Source organism: Nematostella vectensis, chromosome 14, assembly GCF_932526225.1.
Source record: "Nematostella vectensis chromosome 14, jaNemVect1.1, whole genome shotgun sequence".
Taxonomy (NCBI): Eukaryota; Metazoa; Cnidaria; class Anthozoa; order Actiniaria; family Edwardsiidae; genus Nematostella; species Nematostella vectensis.
The window spans coordinates 11,337,387-11,359,491 of NC_064047.1; the positions used below are offsets into that span (position 1 = coordinate 11,337,387).

A 22,105-nucleotide genomic window follows, 5' to 3' on the forward strand; every position below is an offset into this window, starting at 1 on the left:
TAGTGTAACTTCAGACCAGAAGATGAACCTGCAAAAATGGTCTAGACTGTCGTGCGACGTTTGGAAAGTGGAAAGGTCAGACTTGTCACAATTCTGGACTAATCGACCTAGAGCTAGACGTTCAGCTTTATCAGAAGTGTAAGTAGCTTTCTCTAGGCTGGTGTAAAACCTCAAGAAATTACCGCAGATTACCGCTGTATTACATGTATTGAATAGGCTACCTAACTGAGCTGATGTCACATATAAGTTTGTTTTCTAGACAAATTTCAGTCACTGACGCGAGTGCGAAAGAATGCAGAAATACATTTGTGGAAAATATTTGAAATAGAAATAAAAAATGTACAAGTTGCTTAATTTCGATACTAAAATTGTGTCTTTGGTAATGTTTGTCCAATGACCTTTGAAATTTTCTGATTCAGACTTGTATTTTTAATTTTTTCAAGGTTTTCGGCGCGGGTACCCTGTGGTTTTTGGAATACAGAAATATTGGAAAAAAATATATTAAACAGGGGCAATTTGCTCTGTTTCGATATCCAAACATTGTCTTTAATCAACTTTGACCAATGGCCTTTTCAATGTACTGATTGAGACGTGTATTTTTTTTTTCGTTTTAACAACGCGGGTACCCTGTGGTTTTGCTCCGAAATGGAAAAATCTCATATTTCAAGATGTTCCACCAAAGGGATTTTTTGGGACTTTTAGTAAGTTAACTAGGTTATATCACTTGTTCAAAATCTACTGAGAGAAGTTCTATTGCAATAAGCTCCACCTGGACCATTAAAATTTTATAGATTGACTGGACTAAATACCTACCCTCGCTGAGCCGCTGAGCTGTGGGTACCAGGCCTGGTTGCTATACCAAATGCAAGATGGCGGCCGATGGTAAACGAGACACGAGAAAACCAAAACGAACGAAAAAAGCCTGGCGTATTGATAAAAAGAAGTCATGGGACAAAGAACAACAAGAAATGAAGGACTTAGAGGACCGATGCAAGGAGGTAAATGGGGATTGTTTTTCTGTGAGTTTGTTTTTGAATTTTATGTCTCGTAGTCCCATCGCTCACGTGCTGAAATCGCTGTTTAGGATGTAAACAATAAGTTTTGTTTTTGCAGATTGGCTCATCGGAAGTAGAAAAGTTCTCGGATTTTCCTATATCCAAAAGAACATTAGATGGTGAGTTTTGTTACTGCAACACTGTAAAGAGCCAAGGGGTTCTTAAACACCTGGAAGTAAAGTTTTATTTCAACAGAGTGCTAAAACCGTATACACTCACAACACGGTTGCACATATAATGATTCCCTCCTATAAGAAAATAGCAAATTTGTTGAATCTATAAGCTGAATTATGCTGGATTATCAAAGATATGCTTTTATAATTTTTATTCTAAAGCTACACCACAAAAGAAATTGCTGTAATGTAGCTATAATGTAAATAATAAAGTGCTTTAACTATATTTATTTATGTTTCTATAGGTTTAATGAAAGCTGGTTTCGTTACTCCAACTGATATCCAAAAGCAGGGGATACCTGTGGCTTTATCTGGTCGTGATGTTCTTGGTGCTGCTAAAACTGGATCAGGAAAGACGCTAGCATTCCTAATCCCAGTAGGTGTGATCAGCTTGTAACCGTCCCCTTACACTATGTTCCTCAGTCTCAATTTAAGCTAAATAGCCCTGTATAAATGTAATCATTTAGATTTTTACCATACTGTTTATTGATTATTAATAATTTATGACACAACTGTGTATGGAATAATCATGACCAACAATTTTGGTATCGTGTGTTGACAAATATAAAGGGTATTTTTTTTAACTCTTTTATGAAAGAGGTTATGTGCTTTTGTGAGCACACATGGATCAACTATTTATTGCTTATTTCTAAGAAGATTTCTGAGAAGATAAAGAAAGTGAATTGAATAATCCTTGATCTTCTGTACAGTACATCATTGATCCATACATTTTGTGTTTGGATATTCCTATATTTTGCCGGAAGTTTTGTGAATATCTTTGAAACCTTATAGACAATATATTAGAAACTTGGAGTGAACACAGATTGCCAGTTCTGGTATTACTTATACTCTTATACCTAATGCATTTTATTTACCTCTTTCAGATTATTGAAACCCTATGGAGACAGAAATGGACATCCATGGATGGCTTGGGTGCCTTGGTAATATCACCCACAAGAGAACTGGTACATAGATTTAACAAAATTAAAGCTTATAACTCTATCCTCACTTAGGTTAAAACCAATGAAGAGACAGATCTCAGAACGTCTGTTATTTTTACCTTGTAAATGTATAATGTGTAAAAAGTGTTACACTTAGACATCCATCTTTGTCCCATATTTCTGCAGGCATACCAGACATTTGAAGTCTTGGTGAAAATTGGAAACAAGCATGATTTGTCTGCTGGGCTGATAATTGGAGGAAAGGTATCTACAATAATCATCATCACAAAATGTCTAGTGTCAACTGTGTTTTAAAGTAATAGGCCTTCTTCGATATTAAAAGGCAATTCTACTGGGCCTTATTAAAACTCTGCCAAATTCCATGCATATACAGTATATAACACTAAATCAGAGAAAAACACTTTTTACCATATTTTTTATGTTCAAGTATACATTAAAAATGTCAGGGGCACTGGTTAGTCCAGATAAGTTTTTGTCGATTTAAAGTAAAGCTAAAGTTGTATCAAGCATTTGAATGGCAGAATTCTATCGCATCAAATGCCTAACACCCATCAGACGCCCAAGTTTCTTTTCGCATACAAATGCATGGCATTGATTGGTAGCCTCAAATACTCTCAAAGGATTTCATAGAAGTTAATGAGGCAAACAGGTGCGTGTAGTTTGGTGTGTGTACTCCACCCAAGGTGCGTGTAGATTGTATGAATCTAATTACACTCGAACTACGTGAAAAATTCTCGCAGAATCCGCACACAATACGATACGGGGGGTCCCACCCTTTTTGAGTAAAAAAAAACTTGTTTTAAGAAAATAAATGCCTTTGCCTGCTTTACTTTGCTGACACAACAAATCCAATTCAGTGTGAAGTATTTTGAGATCTATGTAATGACCTTCCAAGAACCACTGGATCAGTTATAAGCCGTCTATCAGGCCATCATCCACCCCCCATTTTGAAATCCTGGATCTGCCACCGAAAATGTTAAGTTTCCTGCAAGCTGTACTGTACATCAGAGTTCCAGTTTACATTGAAAATGTTGGAGCACTGGTTAGCCCACACCTGGCATACATTAGACTGTCATGTCAAACCAATTCATCTCATGTTTTTTTCAGGATTTGAAAAATGAACAGAAGAGAATAATGAAAACAAATATTGTTGTGTGTACACCTGGTAGACTGCTTCAGCATATGGATGAGACACCAAATTTTGACTGTACCTCATTACAAATACTTGGTAAGTCTAGAAACAGTTATTTCAGATGCACAATGCAATGTTAAAGTTCTTAAAACCATTCATTGATAACAATCTAGCCAAAACAAAGCATAAATAAACTTTTTTACAGATCTTTGAAAATTTTCCTGGCCGCGCGAAAGGAGATTGAATCGAGTGAATAATTCCAAGTTTTGGCGGGAAAATCTGAAACAACTTATTTTCCTTAAATACATTAAAATTCAGAGACGGCAATGCCACAAGATATTGGCGAATTGTTTTCTATTGCAATATTACCCACAATGAAGCGAAGAATAATTTAAAGTCGAGAATTGTATGCGAAAGAAGAAAATATCATTTTGTTGTGGGTTTCAAACACAGCACGCGCTCGTGATAAAGTCGCCATATTTTATTGCGAATGCAGCGCGCACGCACAATGCAAAAACAATTCAAAGACTAAAAACTACCTGCTAAATTTTGCAGATTTTTTTCCTGAAGTTAAATAATCATTTGACTACCAGGTTAAGATATAAAGATGACGGTAAAAGTTGTAACCACACAACGTTCTTCAGCAATAACTAAGAAGACATGAAGATGGAAAACGGTTTAGCGCGCGCATTATGTTTTCTCATGTAATCGATCTACGTCACAAATGAATTGACCCGGGCCTTTCACTTCACTTCACTTACAATTTGGAAGATGAAAATAAAAAGAATTGACAAAGTCTATCAACTCTGAAAGGTTATATGGACTTTAATCATCATACTTTGTTTTGTATGGTTTAGTTCTAGACGAGGCTGATCGTATACTTGATATGGGATTTGCTCCAACCCTCAATGCCATTATAGAGAACTTGCCATCTGAGAGGCAGACTTTACTATACTCAGCTACACAGACGAGGTAACACCCATGTGATACAGCAAACCTAATGTATCACTGCAGAGTATAATTTAGCAACCACATCATGTTATACACCCAACATTAACATTAAGATTTAACTATACCATACAGATGCTGCTTGTGATTCACAACCCACTGTTTAGAAAATCCATCAATAAAATGCCCACCTACCAATTTTTACTGTTTTAAAGCCGTGGTTTTTTTTTTTTTTTTCAGTGTTCAAAATAGTGGCTGACTGCTGGGAATAGCAGGCTGTTTTTTTTTTTTTTGCTCTTTTTTCTGTATTCCCCTTCTCATGTTTTGAGTAAGCAGGCTTTTTTCCCCACCAAAATCAACAAAGCCAGCAAAATCTAGCAGATTTTAAAAAAATTGAACCCTGTTATTGTATCAAGAATCCATCAAACTTAGTTTTGGTACAAAAGAATGTAATTGACTTGTCTTTTTAACAATCATCAAATCAAATGCACATTTTGTTACTATTCAATACAAGTAATCTTATGAGTGAGGTTTTAGAATAGCCTTTTTGCACACAGTGTGTCACATTTATCCTTTTCCAGATTTTTTTTATTCCTTTTTTTTTCTTAAACCCTGAAATTGTCTTTTTTTTCTTAGATCAGTGAAAGACTTGGCCAGGCTTAGTTTGCAGGTATTATTATGATTGTGAAACACTCAGTTAAAAAATGTCTGCATGTATGTTAAACATCAACTCTTAACTTAGTTTAAAGGGGTACTTGCTTGCACAGTTGAAGAATTATTTAAGCATTTTTGTGAAAAGCTTTAAAACTGTTTAAATAACAGTGGATATAGATTGATAATTTTAGTATAACAATGTTGATTTTATCATTTTCTTGATGTAAAAAAAATAATGCAATTTTTTCCTTTGCTATACCATTATACCAAGGTCTCGCTATTTGGGAAATAACCAAAATAACAATTCAGGTGTGTAGAACAGGCAATAAATCATTATTAGTCAAGTCTTGAAATTGTATTAAGTAGAATGCAGCAGTTCTATAGATACTCCAAGTACAATCTTTTTATGAAAAATCAGTGAAATAAATTTTTCGAAAATTTGGACCATTAGTTAAGTAATGTTTAATTATATTCTCTTCTAGGAACCAACCTATATATCGGCACATGAGAAGTCAGATACAAGTACCCCGAATCGGCTCACACAGGTATGTTACTCAAGATTAATATTTATTAATTAATACAGCACCAAGACTCCCCCTCACTTCCCCCTTTGCGGTTAAGCCTAGCAATAGGCAAACCAGCATGTCACATATACACCTATTTCACAAAAGGTTGTCAGTGCAAATGACAAATGGCTTATAGGTACTAATTATTCGTAAAATTAAAGGTGTTAAATAAAGTCCAGCAATGTCAGAGCAAAGAATTTGTAACCTTTAATGGATAATTGTTTTGATTTATCCATATTATTCGAGATGCTTGGTTACTGCCATTTGTCAATCACCATTTGCCATTTGCACTGACAAATGAAATAGGGGTGTATATATTTAGGTACTTCTTAAAACTGGCCCTAACTGGGTACAGGAACCTGTGAACTGTGCACAAGTTACATCACAAAGCTTCTTTTGTTTGGTAAAAGAATCATGATAATAGGTGTTTTCTTGGAATGGTTCTTACCTCTTGATGAAGCCCTAAAAGTGGAAACTACATAGTTTCATTTTTAGCAATACTTGAAAATAGCTTCATCTACTCCGTACTCCTAACTTAAAGTTTAACTCGATCTACAAGTAAACACATAATGTTTCTATTTTTTTCAGAGCTATGTTGTGTGTGAGCTTCCTGACAAGCTCAACTTTCTATTCTCCTTTATTCGAAATCATTTGAAATCCAAAATACTGGTGTTTGTGTCAAGCTGCAAACAGGTACAGAAATGGCTTATTTTACATTCATCATAACCATTGTACCCTTGTTATTGTTGGTGGGATGATAATTTTCTCTTTTGTTGATCTTTACAGTCTTCTAAGTAGTTTAGTGACTTACAGAGAAATTGAAACATCATTAAGCATTGAGCCACCGTTGGCAATTAACTCAGGGATAGGCTTGCTGGAGCTTGTTCATTCAATCCCTTCCTATCACTCACTCACTCACTCAACGTGGTGTGACGGTGCATGGCGTTCACATGGGGGTCTGGCAGCTTTCTTACGGCATCCCTCCATGTTTTACAGAACAAAATGCAGCATAACTTATCTTGCTGTATCATTAATAATTAATGATTTCCATTATCATTTCTTGTCATTTAGGTCAAATTCATATATGAGGGTTTTCGGCGTCTGCGACCTGGAATTCCCCTGATGGCTCTCTATGGCAAGCAGAAACAGCTTAAGAGAGTTGCAATTTATGATGAGTTTTGTAAGAAAACCCAGTGTGTGCTCTTTGCAACAGACATTGCAGCAAGAGGATTAGGTGAGTGCTAATTAGGCAATAATTAATTTTCGCATGTTTTTTTGATGTCCTTTTTCTTTTCTTGATTAAAAATAATTATAATAGGTAAACTGTACTTATGATTATTACCTTTAGAAAACATGTTGCCTTTTAGGATGATTGCATAGTGGAGAGTTGCCTAACAACTTGGTTGGCTAGTCATTAATCATTAATTATTAATTATCATTAATTACGTCATCATAACTGGGAAAAAACATATTTTGAGCAACAAGAGTTGTGACAAGACCAAACTTAGGCCAAACTGTCTTGAGGCCAAGTGGAGGTCAGCAAAAGTAACATTACGTCATTGATGACATCATCATAACTAGGAAAAATCATATCTTGAGCTACGAGAGTTGTGACACGACCAAACTTAGGCCAAGTTGTCTTGAGGTCAAGGGGCGTCAAGTCTGTTATTACATTCTTACATTAAGCATTAGTATAACATGCATTAAGCGGTGATTTTTATTAAATTACCCAGAAATGAACCCCTATAAGAAAAAACACACCCTCGATTTTCGTTTGGCACAGAGAGAGGTTTATTTCCAGAGAACCGGTAGAACAGTAAAATTACCACCGAAAAGAAATACAACCTCTCTGCCCACCACTATCTAAGGGTGGGAGGGTGGGGAGAAAACTAGATTTATGTACGTAGGACACTTTGAAGCTTGCAAACGAAACTAAGCACTAAGCTGTAATGCTATGCTATATATCAAACAGTAAACAGAAGGATCGAGTTACTAAATCCACGTGGGGTTGTCAAGTTGTGTAATTAAAGATTTTGAGATCTCAAAATTCCCCCATTAAGCTGCAGTTATTACATAAAGCCCCGTGACACAGGGTCCATTCACCCACCTCTAGATCCGCCCCTGGTATCCTTTTTACTAAAGGTGCATAACACGAGCATTACAGCATACCTTATGTATGTTGCAGCTTAATGGTTTATTGTTATTATTTCTTATTACCTTTGATTTCTTTTCCATGCAGATTTCCCAGCAGTCAATTGGGTCATACAACTGGACTGTCCAGAGGATGCAAACACTTATATCCACAGAGCGGGCAGAACTGCTAGGTACCCCTCCCCCCCTAATTCCACTTCATTGAAGATCTCCACAGAGCGGGCAGAACTGCTAGGTACCCCTCCCCCCTAATTTCACTTCATTGAAGATCTCCACAGAGCGGGCAGAACTGCTAGGTACCCCTCCCCCCCTAATTTCACTTCATTGAAGATCTCCACAGAGCGGGCAGAACTGCTAGGTACCCCTCCCCCCCTAATTTCACTTCATTGAAGATCTCCACAGAGCGGGCAGAACTGCTAGGTACCCCTCCCCCCTAATTTCACTTCATTGAAGATCTCCACAGAGCGGGCAGAACTGCTAGGTACCCCTCCCCCCCTAATTTCACTTCATTGAAGATCTCCACAGAGCGGGCAGAACTGCTAGGTACCCCTCCCCCCTAATTTCACTTCATTGAAGATCTCCACAGAGCGGGCAGAACTGCTAGGTACCCCTCCCCCCCTAATTTCACTTCATTGAAGATCTCCACAGAGCGGGCAGAACTGCTAGGTACCCCTCCCCCCTAATTTCACTTCATTGAAGATCTCCACAGAGCGGGCAGAACTGCTAGGTACCCCTCCCCCCCTAATTTCACTTCATTGAAGATCTCCACAGAGCGGGCAGAACTGCTAGGTACCCCTCCCCCCTAATTTCACTTCATTGAAGATCTCCACAGAGCGGGCAGAACTGCTAGGTACCCCTCCCCCCTAATTTCACTTCATTGAAGATCTGTCTTATCTATGACTGCTGAACCCTTTACTGCTATTTTGAGTTATCCGCCCTCTGGTGTTATAAATTTCTAGAAACACATTAAATTAGAGCTGTTGTTGGCCTTCATTAGCTTCCAATCACGCCATGTCACAGCAAATTGGTGACCAATCAGAGTGTACTTATTAACGTGTTTCGTTACCAATTTAAAGTGTGAAGCAGTTTAAGAATTCTTTAGATCATAAAAAGAATTCCCGAGTTCTTACAGTAAGCATGCTCTACAACTAAACTTTAACAGGTTGTCCAACTTAAAAGGCATTTTCAATTTTAGAAACATACAATGACTTGTTACTGTACATATGGTAGTTTATGCTTTATATTTGGTTGAAATACCTGAGCAGTTCACTATAACAGTTAGCATACCTGATATTCTAGTTGAATCAAGTAAAGTTTCTAGCATTGTAAATGTGACGACTCATGCGAAAACGTACCTTAGGATTTTCCGCGAGTTTGGCCAAACTCTCGCCCGTTTCGCGGAAAGCTCGCGGCCTTCTCGCGGAATGCTCGCACTTTCCTCGCGGAATGCTCACGCCTATCTCGCGGAATGCTCGCGCTTATCTCGCAGAAAGCTCGCACCTATCTCGCAGAATGCTCGCGCCCGTTTCGCGGAACGCTCGCACCCGTTTCGCGGGTTAACTCGCGGAATTGAAAGGCTCTAAGGTACGTTTTCGCGTGAGTCGTCACAAATGTGTCTGTCTCTGCAACCTCATCAAGATCAGCTGATACATCTTATGTTAAATGCATGACTGAAAACCCTGTCAGAGGTGAAAAAGAAATCATGCATGCAATTACTCCAGTATAAGGTGCTGATGGTAGGATATCAGACCTTAGAAGAGCCTAGACCATTTTATTATTTATATCAGACCCACAAAAATGAGAAATGATACATTACCACTCTTCCTATTGTTGGTATTGCATTTTATAACATCCTGTTACTGGTTATGTAGGTACCAGAAGGATGGGCAATCTCTTCTAGTGCTTTTACCCTCAGAAGAACAAGAGATGATCAAGGTGGCTTATCCCACTACCATTACTAACTCAGTATCCATTCAACATCAAATATTCAATGCTAAACAAGTTTGGCACTGCATGACACTCCAAACCTCCTCTCTTACATGCGCACAGGTCCATTACCAGACCAAACTGGAAACTTAAGAATACACCCTCTCTGACTAATGAACGCCTTAAACCTGATTAATACCCCCATTGTACCATACTCTGCCTCTACTAAAATCTAGTGAACCTAAGTTGAATTGAACAAATTGATGTAGTGCAATGTCAGTCTTAACCTATTGACCCCTCAACTGGCCTGTACTGGCCTTGAGAAGTACTTACAAGCCAAAAGTTTTGAATGCAATAAACACAACAAGATCAAGATACTCAGACATAAGGGATAAATGGTCTTGAAGATATGCATTTAGGTATCTGCTTTGGTCGGGGTTTTTTGTTGTTGTTGTTGTTTCTTTTTGTAAATTCAGCTCCAAACTTGCCAGGGGTCACCGGGTTTTAAAAGTCTGAAATCTTTGTTGCCATTTGATATCAGCTATGATTGTGTTCACATACTCACAGGCTCTCAAAGATAAGAAAGTTCCCATCAATGAAATAAAGTAAGTGCTACTTAAAGGTTTAGCAGTTAGCTGTTAGTTTGGTTAATAAGAAATGCATCCATACACAGATCACTACTCCAACCTTTAAAGAAAAGGGCTTCTAGAGGCTGTGTAGTTCATGAGTGTACCATAAAAATAGAATATTGTTGCAGTATATAATTGCAGTCTTCTCAAAATCTGCCAACTGCCGGCTCAACGAGCTGCCTTCCCTGAAGTTTTATGATTTTTCTTTTGTTACTGACAAGGAAAATGACCCTTCATCACTTAAACGGCCATCAAACTCATAAAGACCTGCTCCTCAAAATCTTTTTAAGAAGGCTGTAATCTGGTTTTGTGATCCACCACTCCCCTCTAATCAAGAAAAGCGTTTTAAATATCCAAATTCCAAAATTTCTTACGCAGCCCCTCAATATGGCAATGGCCCCTTAGTAATTGCCCCTCTGTAACGTCTACTCTGTAACTGCCCTTTATAATCATCCCTCACTAATGGTAATGTCTGTGGCTATGTGTTATTATCAATCTTATTGATTTTTTAGAGTAAACCCAAAGAAGATGAGCAGTATTCAGAGCAAACTGGAATCGTTTCTTGCTCAGGACCAAGAACTCAAACATTGGGCTCAGAAGGTGGGCAAAGAAATGAATGTGTGCATTATATGTACATCCAGCGGGGCTCCCTGGGTTCAACAGATGAAATGTGAACAGTTTGACTTTGTTTGGTAATTCTTTATAAAATTGACAGTATTTGTATTAAAAAATCCAAAATAAAATAAATTAATCATTACCTTTATGCAATATATTGTCACAATAATTTTCATAATAAATTGTTGAATTTGAATTGTTTTGATTAAAATAGTTATGTATGAATGACTATTTTAGCTGGATGGTGATTGTAATTGTTGCAGTAATAACTGTGTTCTAAAGTGCCGTTATTGCTGTTTGTAGAATGGGGATATCTCCCTTTTTATGAAGTTGTTGATATGGTGATGCTGCTTCAGTTGATGTTGATTATGGGAAAGCTGTTGCATTGATTACGCATGTCGACTGTGATGAGTGATGATGATTATGATGGTGGCGGTGATGGTGATAATGGTGGTGATGGTGATAATGGTGATGATAATGATGAGTGGTGATGATAATGGTGATGATAATGGTGATGATGAAGATGGTGATGTTGATGATAATGATGAGTGGTGATGATGATGGTGATGATAATGGTGATGATGAAGATGGTGATGTTGTTGATGATAGTGTAATGATGATGACATTTCAAAGGATAATTTCAAGGAAAAATGCAAGGATGGGTATACAGTTTAATTGTGATGATGGTCATGGTGATGGTGATGGTGATGGTCATGGTCATGGTCATGGTGGTGGTGATGGTGATGGTGATGGTGATGGTGATGGTCATGGTGATGGTGATGGTGATGGTGATAATGGTGATGATAATGATGAGTGGTGGTGATAATGGTGATGATAATGGTGATTATGAAGATGGTGATGTTGATGATAATGATGAGTGGTGATGATGATGGTGATGATAATGGTGGGTATACAGTTTAATTGTGATGATGGTCATGGTGATGGTGATGGTCATGGTCATGGTCATGGTCATGGTGGTGGTGATGGTGATGGTGATGGTCATGGTCATGGTCATGGTCATGGTGATGGTCATGGTGATAATGGTGATGATAATGATGAGTGGTGATGATAATGGTGATGATAATGGTGATTATGAAGATGGTGATGTTGATGATAATGATGAGTGGTGATGATGATGGTGATGATAATGGTGATGATGAAGATGGTGATGTTGTTGATGATAGTGTAATGATGATGACATTTCAAAGGATAATTTCAAGGAGAAATGCAAGGATGGGTATACAGTTTAATTGTGATGATGGTCATGGTGATGGTGATGGTGATGGTGATAGTGATGGTGGCGGTGATGGTGATGGTGATGGTGATGGTGATGGTGATAGTGATAGTGATGGTGGGGGTGATGGTGATGGTGATGGTGATGGTCATGGTCATGGTCATGGTGATGGTGATAGTGATAGTGATGGTGGCGGTGATGGTGATGGTGATGGTGATGGTGATGGTGATGGTGATGGTGATGGTGATGGTGATAGTGATGGTGGCGGTGATGGTGATGGTCATGGTGATCAAATTGGCTAGGGAGACACTTCCCATGTAAATTAACGTTTAATATTTTATTGTATTGCATCGTAAATTATTTTTTTGCAATTGTAGAGCATCATATCGTATGTCCGATCTGTCTTCTTGCAATCCAACAAAAAGATATTTGACACAACCAAGCTCCCTATCAAAGAATTCTCTGTGTGAGTACATGCTAAGTTAGATATTATTTTGTTTGCAATCCTGACAATGATGATGACATTGCTATTAAAGAGTATCTGTCAGCTGCAATCCTACCAAGTGTGAGAAAGCATTCATTTTAATTGGCTAATTTTGGGAAACTTTTTTTATTGAATTTGGTAAATAAAGCATAAGATTTTATTTTTAGTGCTAATTTTTAGATTTTTTCTCATAATTTTCTTCCAATATTGTTTGAGACAATGACAAAGGTGTGGCTGACAAAGGCTCTTTTATTATTGATAATAATGACATTGCTGAAGACAATGAAGATGCTATCTAATCCTGTTTCAGATCTCTTGGTCTTTCAAATGCGCCAAGGATAAGATTCTTGCAGGTAAATGATTTCAGACATAAATGACGTGTTAGATCAACCACCATAAAGCAAGTACCTGAAAACGGAATGCTATCAGCATTATACACAGTGGAAACATTCATTCTCCAAAACTGGTATAGCTACAAAGACTACATACAAGATGTAGAAAAACTAGGAGTTTTGTGTAGGATTTGTGGAAACATGTTTTGCTATATATAACCTACTACATGCCTTTAGTTTGTTCTGCTCTGAGAAAGTGCTAATGTTCATGTGGGCGAAATATTTATTTTTATAGAAATGTTAAATATAAAACTTAAGCCCCATGTTAAAGCGTCATTTGTCACAAGTATCCTTCCAGAGGGCCAACAGAAACCTCAACCAATAAGAGACAAAAGAATCTATTAGAAACTTCACTATTTAACAGGCCATCTGCTTTAAATTACCAGTCACATCCTCAAAGAAACTTTCAATAGACACACTGCTTTTACAATTTTAAAACATTTGTTTTTGCATTTTCTACTTAAAATCGTTTGAGATTGTTAAGTAACCAGAAGTAGACTGGTATGCCGCTCTAATTTGTTTCCCCTTATTTCCTTACCTTTAATGAGTACTCACGCAAGGGCAGAAGGGACATAATTATTTTGGCACATTTTGAATTATGCATCAAAGTGTGTTTGCCCTCCATAGCGTAGCAACCCAAGATTCACAACATAGATTTAATGAACTGTGTTTTCTAAATAATCAGAAGAACAAGACACATTTCCGCCAGTGTAGAGAGGATTTTGTGGTTTTATTATCAAAATGTAGCCTAACAAATCCCCCTTCCTCACACTCTTGCGAACAATGAATCCATTTCAGAAAGCAGAAAAGAGATTTGGTGGCAAACAAACCTCTGAGCCTACCATGGGTGATGTCGACATTGGAGACAGTAGTGATGAGGAGGAGCCTAGGGACAAGTCACAGGACCACCCTCCTTATACCGTCAGAGAAAGCAATGAGCCTGACTTTACTGGGATAGAGGACACTGTCGACCAGGACGGTGATGCTGATATGTTGTTTGTGAAAAGGAGGAATGTGGAAGTTGAACCCTTAGACTTTGAGCTAGATCAGACTAAGGTATATCAAGAGTAAATGTATCTCTAGACAGCGTGCTTACAGGCCTTACTATGTGTTCTAAAAGCCTGGGCCATTTCCCAGATGATAGAGTTTATACACAATGAAACACTTTGACAGGACTTACATCCATTGTCAAATATTACAGCTTCTATCTAACCAAATTACTGTATTTCAAATCCTTTTAACCTATGTTTGGCTTCAGGCTTTGTCATAAAAGAAAAAAAATGGTAGTTTAAAATAACATGAAGCATTGCTTCAAATCTGCTAGCAACCTGTCTTTTAGTCTAGAGTATGTTGAGGGTTTATTATTTGCTTTTGGGTCATTACCAGGAAAAGAAGAAAACAAAGAAAGAGAAGATGCCGACTAAAGTCTCTCATGCCAAGAAGCTGGTCAACAAGAAGCTGAAGTTGAACTCAAAAATCACCTTTAATGATGATGGCAAGGTGAGCTAATTGTAAACCGTTATAGTGTGACGCACAATACGCTGGCCACCAGGACAAAGTCTTAGAAAAGTTGGCCAATAACAGTAGTTTGCGAGATTCCATCGTTTTGATTGACATGAACTTTATCACTAAGATTATTCAATCGTGTTCTGAAGTGCAGTGAAACATTTTCTTGCCAAGCTGGTTGCCTTGTAACGTTTTTACTAATATGGCAGGTTTCAATGATATGGCATCTTTATTATGTCAGGATGTCCACAGCATCGCACTGTAATATGCTGTTATGACTTAGATTCCAGAGAAATCAAATGTAGAATTAAGCCAGTACTTCACTGTATCCCCCTTGCTTCGAGATGTTGAGCAATCGTTTCCTACACTCCATTTAACATACATACATAACCCACTTCCTGCTCATTGTTTATCAATACAAAAAAACCATGGTTAATTCACAGGAAAAACTCAAAATTTATCACCCTTAATGGAAGTCAAATACTTCAACTATGTTTGAGTGAAACTGTATCCCTGTATTCATTTGAGTTGAATGCTTTATGTGACTCGGTGACATGTGAGGCATCGCTTTTCTCAGCCGGAAAGTGTGGAAGATGGCCCAGAGGCACGAAGTGAACCTGGAGCCGCAGAAGAACCTGCTCTAGAGCCTGTGCCTCTTGGTGCTGAGCACGGACAGGAAGTCGGTGGCATCTCAGTGGAGGAGTCCCGCAAGCTTCTATCTTTAGAGGACAAAAAGGATCGCCACATGGAGCGTGAGAGGATACGATCACAGCACACAAAAAAGCGCCTAAAGGAGAAGAGAAAACGCAAGGAACAAAAGGTATGCATTACTATAGAAACAGGAACAGGTTTGTGTTACTATAGAAACAGGCATATGTTTGCAAGCAACAGATAAAGAAGAGGAGATCATGCAAGAAGCAATGGGGGGCATTAGATTTTTTAAAGACAAAATATTCAAAACATTTAAAAGAATCACAAAATACATATCCAATCTGCAATGGCCAATCCTGCAATGTCTAACTTTCCAGACTCTATAAGTATGTAAGTATTAACTGTATTCTGCCACTAAGGATAATATTAAGTGTCTTTCCTAATAAGTAATGTATGTATTCAGTGTAGTGAGTAAGAGAATATCAGTGACCAGTGTCCTTGGTGTTATGAGTTTACACATCCGTGACCCTCCCTAATACTTAGAGTATACTGTAGGGGGAGAGTCAAAGAGAAAAGTAGTTCTTTGATTTGCAGAGCTTCTCATATTAAAGAGAAACAAGGCTTCCTACTCTTGTTCTTTTTCCAGGGGGAGACTGTTGCCATGCTAGAGACAGGTGGGGATGAACTCAGTGATGAGCAAGCAGAGGACTATATAGGTCAAAGGTATGTTTGCTGTGTTTGGTGATACACAAGCATGCACATCTTATGGGTGGGTCTATGGATGGGCCAATCAGGCCCTACTTCCCAATTTTTAGAGATGAGCTATGGATGCGCCTCTCTGGCCCTGCTTCCCAATTTTTAGAGAGAGATATTGCATAAATAATGAGAACATCTTGATCTGCCCCTGCATCTTGCTTTTTAGGACGATTTTACAGTTGTTGTTTGCCCAGATATGGCTTGTTAGCATTGTTTGACAATAAGCTGTGAAGAAAACCATTTTACGTACTAACATCACTATACCCTAAAGTAAACATGACCTCTTTGGTTTTTCAGACCAACCAAAAAACGTAAAGCACAAACTGAACTCACAGTACCTTATGAAGAGGATGACCAGAATGCTTCCCTAGTAGAGGACGAAGAATTAGCTCTACACTTGCTGAATGGGACATGACCACGAACTAGCCCTAAATAGGGCATAGCTAAAAATTAGACCTACACTTGCGGTCTGGACCATTATGTGTCTTTCCAATGCAAGTATAGGTTGGAACGGATTTTTGGCTACAAGATTTCAAACAAGATTTTGCAAACAATGGAATCCAAACAATGGATATATAGATTATATATATAAGTAAATGGCTCATGGCTGAAACTGGCTCAGGGCTGAACCATACAGATGAAAATGTGAACAATGCTTTTTACTTGTCAATAGTAGGCAAAGGCAAAAAACATGCACTTTTTAACCTAACTCATCAAGAAAATAGATAGACTGTCTACATAAAAAGGGCAGCAAAGCGAAAACAAAGTAAGTCAAGTAACTCAAGAATCTCAAACCTGGCAGGGACTATGGTACAAATTATGGAATGTTTTACTGATGAAAAAAAAACACAACTACAAACAAAATCAACATTCCAGCAGTCACCATTATACACTTGAGTCACTAAACTGTGTAATTTAATTCATCCTACTATATTATGCTTTTCTATAGACTGTTTTTACAATGTTGCATGCACATACAAAATTGCACAGGCTGGCAGGCCACAGCTGATCCAAAATGCAGGCAAAAGGGGGAATTTGACTCCAAAACTCAGACAGAAGCACTGTGAAAGCATTTTCTACAGCTTCATCTGTAAAATCCACCTTGTATGCCATTTTAGATTAGCTGTGGCTTTTTTTATGTGCATGCATCGTAAAAACGGTCTATTGCTGAAGGTAATACATTAGAACCCTGCTAACTCGAAATCTGAAGACAGACTAAAATCACTTCAAGTTCAAAATTAGGACCAAGTTATAAAAGGTTCTACTAGCATACATGCACATGTAGAAACAATTCAAAATGAAAAGGGATTTAGAAAATTAAAAAAATGGTCCATGTTTATCTATCAGCACAACCTTCTGAAGTGTTCAAAATAACCTATAATCTATGTTACAAATAATCTTCTTGAGTATAACATTGAAAGGTTGTTGAGTAAAGGGACTGATGTGTTTAGTTAGACAGACATTCAAGCAAGGGGCAGCCACAAATTAGGACCCATTGGACAGTGTGGATGTTTTTTGTTTTTTGTTTTTTCAATTTATCCCTTCCATATCATAAAGGTAAAATTCATATGAGGGTTTTCAGCATCTGCGGCCTGGAATTCCCCTTAAGGCTCTCTATGGCAAGCAGGAACAGCTGAAGAGAGTTGCAATTTATGATGATAATTAAAGAAATTAAATGTGAAATCAAGCATGGGACAGCCATGGTAACTAGGCTTGAGCCATTGATTCAAACAATTTTGCTAACTTGTCCTTTTCTGTACACCTTTTGATGCTATGTTTAACTGCATGCCCCCATAGTTTTGGTCTGGTCACATAAGAAGTAATGGTATATATAGGGTCATTCCATAAGTAAAACTGTTCCGTTAGACTGTTTTTCAAGGTAACTGATCCAAAGCCAGCCTGATGGATTTCCTGACATGTATCTTTGTCAGGATTACAACCATCTGCAACCAATTGCCAGATCCCTGTCACACTACCCAGCATGCACTGCACAGCTCTGCGCATGGTGCCAGGCTTATCTGGAAGGGAAACAAAAGGGACAGGTCACCCTACCCAAGATGCATTGCTTTTGGCAGCCATTTTTTAAGGAAAATATGAAAAACATTGTGTTTACACACAGGGAGCCCACTGATCTCAGCGCATTGTTTATTTAGCATGTTCTTTGGACTTCGTTTGTGAATATCAATTAGGTCACAAAGTTCTCAATAAAACTTCGTCCAAATACAGATGTGTCACTCTTTGTTGTGTCCATTCATGTTTGGGACTCTTGTTTTATACCCCTGCGTCGAATTTTTCAAGAAATATTAGGGTTTTGCAAAAACCTGATTTCAAGCCTAAAGCTTAATTTAAGCATATGCTGAATAAACAATGTGCTGATTTGAGTGGGCTCCCTATGGTTTACAGAGCAGCCAAAATCAAAGTAAGAAGTGACTCACCTATCACATGCTCAAGAAAGAAATAACATCCACCCTAAAACAAAATAATATTATTATGTTAAATCAACCCTGAGACAAAATACATATATTTGGGAGTGTTCGCTATTTATGAACGAGGATGGGTCGGTACCCACATGGGGGGGGGGGCTAAAAATGTTTTGTTTACATCGATGGAGAGGTCATAAAAGTTTCATTGTGGTTGAAGGGGGTGTCAAAAAAGGTTCATCCCTTAAAACTAGGAAACTTTTTTATTTATTATATTGAAATGAGTAATCAAAATGCAAGAAAACATGTTTCCTAGCGTTGCCAAAACCATATTTAGGCTACATTTACTGCTGTTGAGCCGTGAATGCTTTCGCATAAATGGCAAATTCAAGAATGTTTATTACTCGGTAGTAGTTCATTTAAGCTTGACCTATAGGATCAATGAAAAACAACAACTGAAATATATGCATTTGTAAAATATACTTGAAATCTAGTATGGCAGGTAGATAATTTCAATGTGTAAAAAAGTCTGACTCTGATACCTTTGCTTTGGAGACCCTGCGAGCAGCACCTTTTATTAGGGAATGGTCATTATTTAGAGGGGGGAGGGCTGCTATGTTTGGGGGGTTGTTGCGATGTTTTGAGCGTCGACTTGGGGGAGGGCCTCAAATTTTGATACAGGGTTTAAGAAACAGGGCTTCTGGAATTACGCGAAAAAAACCTCCAAATTACACGGGATTCTTTGCTAAATTACGCGGAAAATCAATCATTACGCGCTAAATTACGTGGGATTCTGCAATACATTTTTCTTTAAAAATCAAAATTTTGCGGGATTTTTTTACTGAATTACACGCTATATAACACGGAATATCAACTGTTACGCCCAAAATACATTTTGTACCGGAGGAAATCACGAAATAGCTTGAAAAGGTTATTTTTTTGCGAGAAATTATCTTAGGCAAGTTTTCATTGGCTCCTAGCCACCAGCCAATTAAAAAAAGGTATTTTATTATTAGTCCTAGGCCTTTGCGGTTTAGCAAAGAACGCCTAGTCCTTTTATTTGTTTCCGAAATTCAGTTCAAAATATCGCGGGATTACGCGGAAATTTGTGGATTACGCGGGAAAAGCCAAATTACGCGCTTCCGCACAAGCGTGTAATTCCAGAAGCCCTGAAGAAAGGGCTTCATTTTTTTAACAGATATTCTGATGAATTTCCGAGCCTCCTAAAAGTCTGGAATCTCAACATTTTTCTGGGGAGAAACCCAAGACCCCCTACAAAATATATAAATGAATTTGATGCGCTTTCTGCTTGCACTTTTATGACTTTTCTTTGGCTGGCCATGAAAATCATTATCCCCTAAAGTGTTGTCTCTACTATTTTCAACTTTTGGGTTTGGTTCAAAGAAGGAGCGCCATGGTAACTCGCAAGACAGGAAGCCTGTGAACTATTTTTCAAAATAGCCAATCAGAGATGTCCATTATACGAGAGTATCGGGTAACAAAGATTGCAAGAGAATCGCGCTAATCACTGAATTTGCAAATTTCGATTCAAGTCAGTGCCCCCTTATAACTTTTTAGATTGGTGGTATGAAAAGATGTTTAAGTAACATTTCTGTTTAGATGGAGCTAATGGCCTGCTCCGTCGCCCCTTTATGGGCATGTCTAAGCCAGCGTCCCCCCAACCCATACATACATACAATAATTTTAGCTTTTTTTTTTTGGGGGGGGACCCTTAATTTTTGGTAGCCTTTTTGGGGGAGGGTCACCATTTTTGTGCTTTAGATTGGGGGAGGGTCGAAGTTTTTGAACCAGAAAAAAAATTAAACATAGCAGCCCCCCCCCCCCTCATAAATAATGACAATGTGTGCAGAAAATTCATAAGCAATATCAAACAGGGGAGCGTCTTATACCCCCTAATGTCAAGCAGACTTATATCCTCCAACTCGCCATACTCCCTAAGATCTAAGCGCTCACATAGTGTGGTTCCGGGTCGCACGGACCGTTTTTCCAAATTCGTCTCAGCGCAATATGCTGGGGATTTAATGTTATTATGAATTATGTATGGTGTAATGTATTTTGTAGTTAGCTGACCCTACCGGTAATTCAGTTGTAAAAGAACTGCAAACGGTTGAAATAAACGAGCATTATTATTATTATTATTATTATTTCCTTAGGAGAGTCCAATGCAGCAAAACATAAATTTGTCCCTGCGAGATATCGACTAGTGAGATGGCACGCAAAGATAGATAAAGGTATAGAAACATATTCTTTACTGTTTCACAAGGCCACATTTGACTTATCACAATAAGAAATATTATTTCTTGGTTGTTTTTCATTGCAGGATTTGTTTATATCATATTATAAATGAAGTTTTGTGGATTTTTAAAGAGAAGGAGGGGGGCAAACAAGTTTTTGGGTTTCTCCTGGGGGGTCAACAAAGTTTTGATGTTGACAAAGGGGGGGTTGTACAGAAAACTCAAGTGAAGTAGTGCTGAATACCGACCCCCCTCGACCATAAATAATGAACACTACCTTAATATGTAAAATCACCATTACACAAAATACATATAAGTATGTGAAATCAACCCTGACACAAAAAACATTATGTGATATTCACCCTTTAACACAAATACATATTAGGGAGTATTCATTTAATACCCTGAGCCTTTGACTTTGACAACACCTTAAAATCTCAGGGCCCCCCTTCAGTGTAAATAGTTAGAGGAGGGCCCCTTTAGGGGGTTTGAAAACTTTCTTGGTCCCTCCCTGAACAACCCTTAATATGTAATATCCAACCTCACTTATAATACACATCATATGATATCCACCCTTGTGTGTGTGTATGTGTGTGATATCTGCCCTTACACAAAATACACATTAGTATGTGATGTGTATACAAACTTCACAATACACATTAGGATGCCCCCTAACACAAAATTCTCTCTCTCTCTCCATCACGGGTTATACCTACCGGCCTTAACACCCTCATAATCTCTTTCAACACTTTTCTTGTCTGTTGATCATCAAGTGAGCATAATAGATGTGTGGCTAGGACAGCAGACACACTGCCGTCCGGTATTTCACTCATATCATCCGCGCTTTGGACAAGAAATTCCTTCAAATGTAGATTAGGGTTATCAGTCTCCATATTCTTTCGAAAGATTTTTTCCATGTGTGGATTGTAGTCTACCACGATCAAAAAGCTTCCTTCTGGTAATTGTAAAAACTTTGTGTTGTTTCCAGGTCCGGCTCCTATCTCAACGACATCTCCTCCAAGCTCTGCGATCTTCATGTTTAGAACGGAGATAAGTTCTGATCGCATCTTGCTTGATTTAGTCTGTCCACTTTTGTGCAGCTCGCTAAACATTTGCATTCGCGCCGCAAAAAGCGATTTGTAGTAATCCGATGTGAAAAACCGCACCACAAGCAGTTTCAACAATCTTAACGATACAACAAGGGCGATTAGGATCCCTATAAAGTAGTAGATCGAGTAGATGGAAGTCATTTCGAACCTTCCCTTTGAGAGTTGTAAGACTTAGGTACGTAGCTGGTATAGTTGTCGCGTTGTCACGAGTACGAGTTCGGGGGACCACAGGCAGCCCAAGGCTACTGTCAGTGGTTTATAAAGGAATGTATGGGGGAATTTATAAGCAAAACAAATACTTTATCGTGAAAATTTAGACCATGTAATACTGTGTTTGAATTACTGTACACTACATAGTAAGAAACACAATTCGTAGCGAGCTTCAAACTCGTGCTACTGACATTCTATGGCAAAATTGAAATAAAGAAAGATTCAACCACAATGGTCTAGAGTTTTATTTTTCACAATAAAGTATTTTTTTTTGCTA

At 38.1% G+C, this 22,105-nt stretch overlaps 2 protein-coding genes across 3 annotated transcripts; one reads left to right on the forward strand and one right to left on the reverse strand.

Annotated features, from left to right (window-relative positions):
* Positions 1–286: 286 nt before the first annotated feature.
* Positions 287–16,722, forward strand: LOC5513775 (probable ATP-dependent RNA helicase DDX10). 2 transcript variants are annotated; one of them, XM_048721595.1, is made up of 22 exons: positions 287–998; positions 1,114–1,174; positions 1,474–1,604; positions 2,113–2,193; positions 2,356–2,433; positions 3,298–3,418; positions 4,180–4,294; positions 4,907–4,940; positions 5,407–5,469; positions 6,079–6,183; positions 6,562–6,724; positions 7,730–7,814; positions 9,513–9,576; positions 10,135–10,172; positions 10,709–10,796; positions 12,423–12,511; positions 12,840–12,882; positions 13,720–13,977; positions 14,308–14,421; positions 15,005–15,247; positions 15,725–15,801; positions 16,132–16,722. In XM_048721595.1, the coding sequence occupies exons 1-22, from the start codon at positions 870–872 to the stop codon at positions 16,247–16,249; spliced, it is 2,298 nt and encodes a 765-aa protein (XP_048577552.1). In that variant the 5' UTR covers positions 287–869; the 3' UTR covers positions 16,250–16,722. The 2 variants fall into 2 exon arrangements, with proteins under 2 accessions (XP_048577552.1, XP_048577553.1); XM_048721596.1 differs by lacking the exons at positions 287–998; positions 1,114–1,174 and having other exon boundaries at positions 1,473–1,608.
* LOC5513772 (thiol S-methyltransferase METTL7B) lies at positions 16,641–22,074 on the reverse strand. Its single transcript, XM_032383321.2, has 3 exons — positions 21,226–22,074; positions 18,270–18,303; positions 16,641–17,852 (listed from the first exon to the last, which is right to left on the reverse strand). Exons 1-3 carry the CDS (start codon positions 21,757–21,759, stop codon positions 17,542–17,544), a joined length of 879 nt encoding a protein of 292 aa, XP_032239212.1. The 5' UTR covers positions 21,760–22,074; the 3' UTR covers positions 16,641–17,541.
* Positions 22,075–22,105: the final 31 nt, after the last annotated feature.